The sequence below is a fragment of the Oncorhynchus tshawytscha genome, linkage group LG04, assembly GCF_018296145.1.
Source record: "Oncorhynchus tshawytscha isolate Ot180627B linkage group LG04, Otsh_v2.0, whole genome shotgun sequence".
Taxonomy (NCBI): domain Eukaryota; kingdom Metazoa; phylum Chordata; class Actinopteri; order Salmoniformes; family Salmonidae; genus Oncorhynchus; species Oncorhynchus tshawytscha.
The window spans coordinates 32,039,332-32,049,287 of NC_056432.1; the positions used below are offsets into that span (position 1 = coordinate 32,039,332).

The following is a 9,956-nucleotide window of genomic DNA, read 5'->3' on the forward strand; positions in this document are numbered from 1 at the left end:
AAATGTGTCCTTTGCCAAGACCTTTCCACTTTTCTCTCTGTCTTTTCAGCCTGTGAATGCCAGTGCAGCAAGCTGGTACAACCAGGCAAATTAACTGGGGGGGGGGTGGTGTTTAGGACTTCGGTCAAATGCTAAACAAGGAGCTAAACTAATGAAATCCTAACACATTCAATGTGTTGCTCACATGCAAAATAACCTAGAACTGAAATAATATGTCTTAATTGTATTCTTACTGATATTTAAAATATTGAATGAATTGAAACACTTGAGTATGCTTCCTTTGTGCCAAGGTGTATTTTGGTTTGAGCAATGGTAAATGCATGTTACCTATTGTTCATGGATACACATTAATATTTGTACAATTTAAGATGAAGCAAAGCAAAAGTGCTGTAGGAAATGAATAATAGTAACTGTTTCAGCCTTGAATCAAACTAATTTAAAACCATCTGAACGTGCAACGTTTAGGATTTTCATCAGACCGTGAAACATTGTGTATATTGCTGACAAGGCCGGCCTGTAGTTTCCTCATGTGGACCGCCTTGTCTCAGTTTGAGTCAACTCAACTGTAAATGTTACTGCTCTGTCTCTATCATGTCAAATAAGAGAGCAATAGCACAACAGACAGGAAACTGACCAGTACCTTATGTTGCTTTGTCTTTTCTTTTGAGTTGGAGCCATGACAATGATGGTTGACAGTTTTAGTTTTATACATGTTTATTACTTGATAACAATCTCATTAATATACGCCTATATCACCCCTGCCTAATTTAAAGTTTACAATTGAATACAAATGTAGAACAATTCACATTTTTGTTCAAGATTGATTACTTTTTCTCTATAGACATGGAATGCATAATAAGTTAAGGGCTTCATGTGACAGGTGGTTTCAGGTCAATACTGGGTTTCTTCAGCCTCCCCTTAGACGGAGTGTCAGATAGATGGTGCTTTGATTTCTGATGTTGTAGTTCTCCAGCCTCTGGCCATCCTCGAGCTGCCTCCCCTCATGAATCAGCCTCTGTTGGTTGGCAGGGACTGCCTCCTTGTTTTGTACCTTGGCTTTGAACTGGGTTACAGTCTCACCAGGCACCACATCATATGTGTGTGTCTGGCCCTTTCGTTTTTCAGGAACACCTGGATAGGAGCGGGCTCCGTAATCAGCACCATCACTTTAGATCCTGAATGCAGGCCATAGTCGCTCAAAGTTTTTGAATCATCGCTGAGACTGATGTTGTTCCCATTGACGCCTAACAGCCTCTGCTTTGTTGTGGCCACTTCAAAGTGTTGTTGAATCAAACTCTTGAGAGACCCCACGGTGGTGTGTGGCGGAACTGTCAGGGGAAGTGAGTTCCCGTTCAAAAGCGTTATAGTGAGTTCCATGATAGATATCTGAAAGAGGATTTCATGTATTATTTATTTGGCCTTACATTAGCATAGCTCAATTGAATGTTTTGAATGAATTAGTTTAGTAACACTTTACTTAAAGCCTACAGGTGTAATGCTTTATAACTTGTTAAAAGCATGTATGATCCTTATAATAAGGCTAACAATATGTAATGTTTTGTCTCTATCCAACATTTCAGCTGACTCAAATGGCTGGTATATAATGACAATCATTATGAGATGATTGAAAGACATAAGGGAGTCGTACACACTCATTACAAGTTATACTGTACAATGCATTACAACTTTTATATTTACCTACAGGCTTTAACATTACCATTTATTCAGCCCATTGTAATAACTAACACATTCTAAGATAATTTGCTTGATATGCTGTTAAGCTTTTTTTCTCCAGTACATTTCTGTAAAATAGGCCTGTTGTAGCTTAATAATGGAAAATGACTTACATGTTCAGTGGATATTGTTGTTAAGTTGTTGTTGTGAAGTCTTGCAAATTTGTTTTAAGAAATATTGTTAGTAAATCCGTATGCTGACAATTGAAACTTGTCCGATGAAAGATGGTGATAGCTCTGTCAGTGTACATCTGAGCAGTCTATGTATATAGCATCTGATCTGCCCCGCGCCTCAAATTGAGATTCGTTTTTCCCTCTCTGCCGCGCCGCTTTCGGTTTCTATTATAAAATAATGGTGTAGTCTGCTGCTGTTTGCAGAAAGTTGAGTGCAATAAATTGTTTCTTTGATATTGCCCAATGGCAACTTGTCCCCATTCAAAGTATGCCCAATATTGATTTAATTGATGCACATCACACTGAAATTCACAAAGATCACTCTAGCTCGGGGGTCAAATATTCGGACCGCGAGGGGTTCCAATCCTGCCCGCCGGTGACTAAAAATTAAACTGCAGTTTCTTGACTGTGTCCAGCTCTCTAATAATCACTAGAGAGCCGGGGAGCATCGACAATTCATAATTTTGAGGCAAGGAAATATATATTTTTTTGATGTCAGTGCCGCTCTCCAGACGTCGTTGAACACCGAATGCGGTCTTCGGGGTAAAATGAGTTTGACACCCCTGCTCTAGACCATTCCATATAATTCATTTTTCTAAATCGGGGTAGGCAACTATATAGATGCAGCCGCCTGACGATTTTTGTCGGAGGGGATGATCCAGATGTCAGAACATAATTATAATAATTTGTACACTACAAATTGACCACAACTAAGCCAAAAATTAGATTGTATTTACAAATACAAATAATTTCATACTTTGATTACATTGAAACACGATCACATCTAGTTTTCTATTCGTGGGAGTACTTGGTGAACAGATTTCTGCATAATTCCTGATGATTGTAGTCTTATTTTGACCTAAACCTTTGGGGAGCCAAAAACATATATAGTGGCCCGGTTTGGCCCACAGTCCGCCTTTTTCCGAACCCTGTTCTAGATCATTCCCTATCATTGAACCAGGTTCTAGATTATTCCCTATCATTCTATATAATTCCCTATTTTTCAACACAGATATGTCAAACACCAGAAAGGAAAGAGAAACCTAATGTCATTATCAATGAAACCCAACCTCGTTGGGAAAACCCAGGTCCAGATGATACTGGCAATGATGAGGAATTACAGGTATTTTGTGATATGTCAGACATATACCTTTGTGAATGCAGAGGTAATTTTAACAGCAATACAAATAAAATACTATATACTATACCCTGCCTCATCCTCCCCAAAATGATGTCAACACATGTTTATATTGTCAGTAGTTGAATCATGTCATTCAGACTACACATCTTAGTCAGACTGTACCCAACGTTATTCACCCGTATGTTCTCTAGTACAAACAGTAACCAGTGGATGTAGAGTAACTTCTATATTCTCCAGTAACTTATGTTCTCCTCTTTCATTTCTGCCTCTAGGGATATTTCCAGGGGTCAATGACCTCTGTGCATTTGACTGATGTAATTCTAATGAGTCAGAACTGATGTCTGCCATGTCAGCTGAGGTCAGTGGTGTTAAAAGCAGTTCAATCAGGTGTAGACTTCTGAGAAGTATAGGTGTTTAGAGTTTGTTGTTGTTTCCTGTGCCAACCCATGAAGCTTAGCCTATTCTCTCACTAAGTATGTGAGGACACCTTTCACCGCTGATGTCCTGTTAGTAAAATACAAAGTCATTTTACATTACAGATGTGCCTTGAGGCAGAATTATTGATCATTCTAATTTCTGTCATAAGCAATGAGAGCAGAGAACACTTAGGTGTTTATATTTTTAGCCATATGACTTAGCAGCAATTACAGTCATGGCGTAAGACGTTCTAATTTAACTAAGATGTCAGATTGGGAAGGTATACCAAAGAAATGGTATGCATATTTACACTACAACAGTGATTCTCAACTAGGGAGCCTCAGGGGGTCTCAGAGACATTTCAATGGGCCTGGGGTGGACAACAATTTTCAGGCGGACGCTGTTTGCATGACAGGCCTCAAGAAACAAAAACTAAAAACAAACAAACCAAAATATCTCAGGTTTTAGTTTGGTACTGTTTCAAATACAAAACATGACATGCAGCCGGTAGATGATGGGGGCAGTGTTTTGGAAACGGATGTAACCTTTGAGACTGACGAGAGCTGTGGCCTGCTTTTCTTTCCGGAGCAGAGAGCAGCTGAAAGCAGTGATAACATGGGTAGTGTTGAGGTGGATCGACTGAAGTTGAGGATCCCTGGTGTCTGTGATGCATGCCGTTTGGTAAGACGCAGACCCGGAGGGGAGCGCGAGACTGAGGAGACCCTGTCTGTCCTTCTGAGTTTTGATGTAGAGTGTTTGCTTCCGAAACATGACCCGCCAAGCCGTGCTTCTTAACACCTGCCTGCTTAACCCGGAAGCCAGCTGCACCAATGTGTCGGAGGAAACACCGTTCAACTGATGACTGAAGTCAGCCTGCAGGCGACAGGCCCATCACAATGAGTCGCTAGAGCGCGATGAGCCAAGCAAAGCCCCCTCGGCCAAACCCTCCCCTAACCCGAATGACGCTGGGCCGATTGTGCGCCGCCCATGGTACTCATGGTCACATCCGGCATTGACACAGCCTGGGTTCAATCCCAGGCTGTAGTGACGCCGCAACACTGTGATGCAGTGCCTTAGACCACTGCGCCACTCAGGAGGCCCCACATGCACCTTTTTTCAATATTAAATTGAATGTTATTGAGAAAATAAAGGTTTCATAATGTATTTTTTTGCTAATGTTCTTTCTGAATTTCAAAGTAATCTGAAAAGAAATATCTAGTTTTTCAAAAGTATCTGTATTTTCAGTTTACATGACCCCAACCCTGTTTGTGGTTGACTCGTAAGAATATGGGGCTACTTTGATTTGCAAACTATGCCAAGGTAAATGTGTCCTTTGCCAAGACCTTTCCACTTTTCTCTCTGTCTTTTCAGCCAATCAGCCTCTGCTCTGAGAAGCCCCCTTGTCTTTCCTGACAACAGTTGCTTTTATCATAGTTACATTGTTTGAATTCACTTAAAGAAAACTTTCTTCAACTCTGACCACCACCATGACAACAAATAAACTGTCTACGTGTTTTTCAGTGGCATTCTCTCGGCCTTGGGAAGTCTTCTATCAACACAACATGGCAGCAGCACAATATGGTAGTAGCACAAAAGATGGTACAAACATTATTGGGCACAGACAGCTATTGTCATGCCGGTACATTCATTTGAATCCATTCTAATGCTGTTTTAGGGTAAGAGGGGGGCAGACTCCAGAGAAAGGTGAATAGTAGTTATTGGCCTGCCTTGAAGATGAACTGGAAAGTGTGGACCCCCTTCCAGTTCATCAACATCAACTATGTGCCTGTACAGGTGAGCAGTTCTCATTGGCTTTTCTTTTAAGGATGCATACATTTGGAATATACCGTGGTGCTCTGTTGCCAATCTGTGTTTTTGTGTTTTCAGTTTCGAGTGCTGTTTACCAAATTGGTGGCATTATTTTGGAATGCTTAGCTTGCATCTGTAAGGAAGTGAAGCCTCCCAAGATCTTCTCCCAAATGACTGAATGAAGAGGGCACCGTGTGTGTGCCTCAGGAGTTACATAATGTTACAAGGGCTGGCCTGTGAATGCCAGTGCAGCAAGCTGGTACAACCAGGCAAATTAACTGGGGGGTGTTTAGGACTTTGGTCAAATGCTAAACAAGGAGCTAAACTAATGAAATCCAGGCAAATTAACTGGGGGGGGGTGTTTAGGACTTTGGTCAAATGCTAAACAAGGAGCTAAACTAATGAAATCATAACACATTCAATGTGTTGCTCACATGCAAAATAACTTATAACTGAAATAATATGTCTTAATTGTATTCTTACTGATATTTAAAATATTGAATGAATTGAAACACTTGAGTATGCTTCCTTTGTGCCAAGGTGTATTTTGGTTTGAGCAATGGTAAACACATGTTACCTATTCTTCATAGATACACATTAATATTTGTACAATTTAAGATGAAGCAAAGCAAAAGTGCTGTAGGAAATGAATAATAGTAACTGTTTCGGCCTTGAATTAAACTCCTTTAAAACTATCTGAACGTGCAACGTTTAGGATTTTCATCAGACCGTGAAACATTGTGTATATTGCTGACAAGGCCGGCCTGTAGTTTCCTCATGTGGACCGCCTTGTCTCAGTTTGAGTCAACTCAACTGTAAATGTTACTGCTCTGTCTCTATCATGTCAAATAAGAGAGCAATAGCACAACAGACAAGAAACTGACCAGTACCTTATGTTGCTTTGTCTTTTCTTTTGAGTTGGAGCCATGACAATGATGGTTGACAGTTTTAGTTTTATACATGTTTATTACTTGATAACAATCTCATTAATATACGCCTATATCAGCCATGCTTAATTTAAAGTTTACAATTGAATACAAATGTAGGACAATTCACATTTTTGTTCAAGATTGATTGCCTTTTCTCTATAGACATGGAATGCATAATAAGTTAAGGGCTTCATGTGACAGGTGGTTTCAGGTCAATACTGGGTTTCTTCAGCCTCCCCTTAGACGGAGTGTCAGATAGATGGTGCTTTGATTTCTGATGTTGTAGTTCTCCAGCCTCTGGCCATCCTCGAGCTGCCTCCCCTCATGAATCAGCCTCTGTTGGTTGGCAGGGACTGCCTCCTTGTTTTGTACCTTGGCTTTGAACTGGGTTACAGTCTCACCAGGCACCACATCATATGTGTGTGTCTGGCCCTTTTCGTTTTTCAGGAACACCTGGATAGGAGCGGGCTCCGTAATCAGCACCATCACTTTAGATCCTGAATGCAGGCCATAGTCGCTCAAAGTTTTTGAATCATCGCTGAGACTGATGTTGTTCCCATTGACGCCTAACAGCCTCTGCTTTGTTGTGGCCACTTCAAAGTGTTGTTGAATCAAACTCTTGAGAGACCCCACGGTGGTGTGTGGCGGAACTGTCAGGGGAAGTGAGTTCCCGTTCAAAAGCGTTATAGTGAGTTCCATGATAGATATCTGAAAGAGGATTTCATGTATTATTTATTTGGCCTTACATTAGCATAGCTCAATTGAATGTTTTGAACGAATTAGTTTAGTAACACTTTACTTAAAGCCTACAGGTGTAATGCTTTATAACTTGTTAAAAGCATGTATGATCCTTATAATAAGGCTAACAATATGTAATGTTTTGTCTCTATCCAACATTTCAGCTGACTCAAATGGCTGGTATATAATGACAATCATTATGAGATGATTGAAAGACATAAGGGAGTCATACACACTCATGACAAGTTATACTGTACAATGCATTACAACTTTTATATTTATCTACAGGCTTTAACATTACCAATTATTCAGCCCATTGTAATAACTAACACATTCTAAGATAATTTGCTTGATATGCTGTTAAGCTTTTTTTCTCCAGTACATTTCTGTAAAATAGGCCTGTTGTAGCTTAATAATGGAAAATGACTTACATGTTCAGTGGATATTGTTGTGAAGTTGTTGTTGTGAAGTCTTGCAAATTTGTTTTAAGAAATACTGTTAGTAAATCCGTATGCTGACAATTGAAACTTGTCCGATGAAAGATGGTGATAGCTCTGTCAGTGTACATCTGAGCAGTCTATGTATATAGCATCTGATCTGCCCCGCCCCTCAAATTGAGATTCGTTTTTCCCTCTCTGCCGCGCCGCTTTCGGTTTCTATTATAAAATAATGATGTAGTCTGCTGCTGTTTGTAGAAAGTTGAGTGCAATAAATTGTTTCTTTGATATTGCCCAATGGCAACTTGCCCCCATTCAAAGTATGCCCAATATTGATTTAATTGATGCACATCACACTGAAATTCACAAAGATCACTCTAGCTCAGGGGTGTCAAGCATTCGAACTGCGAGGGGTTCTAATCCTGCCCGCCGGTGACTAAAAATGAAACTACAGTTTCTTGACTGTCTGTCCAGCTCTCTAATAATCACTAGAGAGCCGGAGAGCATCGACAATTCATAATTTTGAGGCATGGAAATATATTTTTTTGATGTCAGCCGGCCTTCGGGGTAAAATGAGTTTGACACCCCTGTGCTCTAGACCATTCCATATAATTAATTATTCTAAATCGGGGTAGGCAACTATATAGATTCAGCCTCTGGCCGATTTTTTCGGAGGGGATGATCCAGATGTCAGAACATAATTATAATAATTTGTACACTACAAATTGACCACAACTAAAGCCAAAAATTAGATTGTATTTATAAATAAAAATACTTTCATACTTTGATTACATTGAAACACGATCACATCTAGTTTTCTATTCGTGGGAGTACTTGGTGAACAGATTTTTGCATAGTTCCTGATGATTGTAGTCTTATTTTGACCTAAAACTTTGGGGAACCAAAAACATATATAGTGGCCCTGTTTGGCCCGCAGTCCGCCTTTTTCCGAACCCTGTTCTAGATCATTCCCTACCAGTGAACCAGGTTCTAGATTATTCCCTTTCATTCTATATAATTCCCTATTTTTCAACACAGATATGTCAAACACCAGAAAGGAAAGAGAAACCTAATGTCATTATCAATGAAACCCAACCTCGTTGGGAAAACCCAGGCCCAGATGATACAGACAATGATGAGGAATTGCAGGTATTTTGTGATACGTCAGACATATACCTTTGTGAGTGCAGAGGGAATTTTAACAGCAATACAAATAAAATACTATATACTATACCCTGCCTCATCCTCCCCAAAATGATGTCAACACATGTTTATATTGTCAGTAGTTGAATCATGTCATTCAGACTACACATCTTAGTCAGACTGTTCCCAAAGTTATTCACCATATGTTCTCTAGTACAAACAGTAACCAGTGAATGTAGAGTAACTTCTATATTCTCCAGTAACTTATGTTCTCCTCTTTCATTTCTGCCTCTAGGGATATTTCCAGGGGTCAATGACCTCTGTGCATTTGACTGATGTAATTCTAATGAGTCAGAACTGATGTCTGCCATGTCAGCTGAGGTCAGTGGTGTTAAAAGCAGTTCAATCAGGTGTAGACTTCTGAGAAGTATAGGTGTTTAGAGTTTGTTTTTGTTTCCTGTGCCAACCCATGAAGCTTAGCCTATTCTCTCACTAAGTATGTGAGGACACCTTTCACCGCTGATGTCCTGTTAGTAAAATACAAAGTCATTTTACATTACAGATGTGCCTTGAGGCAGAATTATTGATCATTCTTATTTCTGTCATAAGCAATGAGAGCAGAGAACACTTAGGTGTTTATATTTTTAGCCATATGACTTAGCAGCAATTACAGTCATGGCGTAAGACGTTCTAATTTAACTAAGATGTCAGATTGGGAAGGTATACCAAAGAAATGGTATGCATACTTACACTACAACAGTGATTCTCAACTAGGGAGCCTCAGGGGGTCTCAGAGACATTTCAAGGGGCCTGGGGGTCAACAATTTTCAGGCGGACGCTATTTGCATGACAGGCCTCAAGAAACAAAAACTAAAAACAAACTAACCAAAATATCTCAAGTTTTAGTTTGGTACTATTTGAAATACAAAACATGACATGCAGCCGGTAGATGATGGAGGCAGTGTTTTGGAAACGGATGTAACCTTTGAGACTGACGACTGAAAGAAGGCAAGATGGCAAATGACTAGGTGATGTGAGGCACAAAAAAAAGGGTGCGAGGTTCAAACCCAAACCGACATCTGCGAAATACAAGCAGAGTACTTTCTCCTTTGAGTCAAGTACAGGAGAGATAATGCCATGTTCTGCTCCTGAAAACCCTGAGCAGTCGACGGAGAGTGAACGCTCTCAAATTGAACCTAACAGAAGTGAAAAGGAAAAGCCTGCGCCAACAGGTGAGGTGAAGGCTACCAAGCCTCACACCAATGATCAGAAAATTGCCTGAGATGACTCTGCCCCATAGGAGTATGATTCATGGACAAAGTGGATCCATGCCTTTTGGCATCAAAAAAGTTTGTGGAATCAGGCTGGGTAAAGAAGGAGTTGGGTTCTGTCAATTTGGTCAAAGCATCCAGAAGTGGACTCACGTTTCCTGACT

The 9,956-nt window shown here is 40.2% G+C and overlaps 2 protein-coding genes across 2 annotated transcripts; both read right to left on the reverse strand.

Annotated features, from left to right (window-relative positions):
* Nucleotides 1–696: 696 nt before the first annotated feature.
* Nucleotides 697–2,713, reverse strand: LOC112248543 (polyubiquitin). Its single transcript, XM_024417668.2, is given in 3 exon segments — nucleotides 697–1,116; nucleotides 1,119–1,386; nucleotides 1,848–2,713. Coding segments are annotated over 2 exon segments (468 nt in total). The 5' UTR covers nucleotides 1,378–1,386; nucleotides 1,848–2,713; the 3' UTR covers nucleotides 697–907.
* Nucleotides 2,714–6,213: 3,500 nt separating this feature from the next.
* Nucleotides 6,214–7,526, reverse strand: LOC121846358 (polyubiquitin-like). Its single transcript, XM_042320633.1, has 2 exons — nucleotides 7,373–7,526; nucleotides 6,214–6,911 (listed from the first exon to the last, which is right to left on the reverse strand). Exon 2 carries the CDS (start codon nucleotides 6,900–6,902, stop codon nucleotides 6,432–6,434), a length of 471 nt encoding a protein of 156 aa, XP_042176567.1. The 5' UTR covers nucleotides 6,903–6,911; nucleotides 7,373–7,526; the 3' UTR covers nucleotides 6,214–6,431.
* Between the last annotated feature and the right edge of the window lie 2,430 nt (nucleotides 7,527–9,956).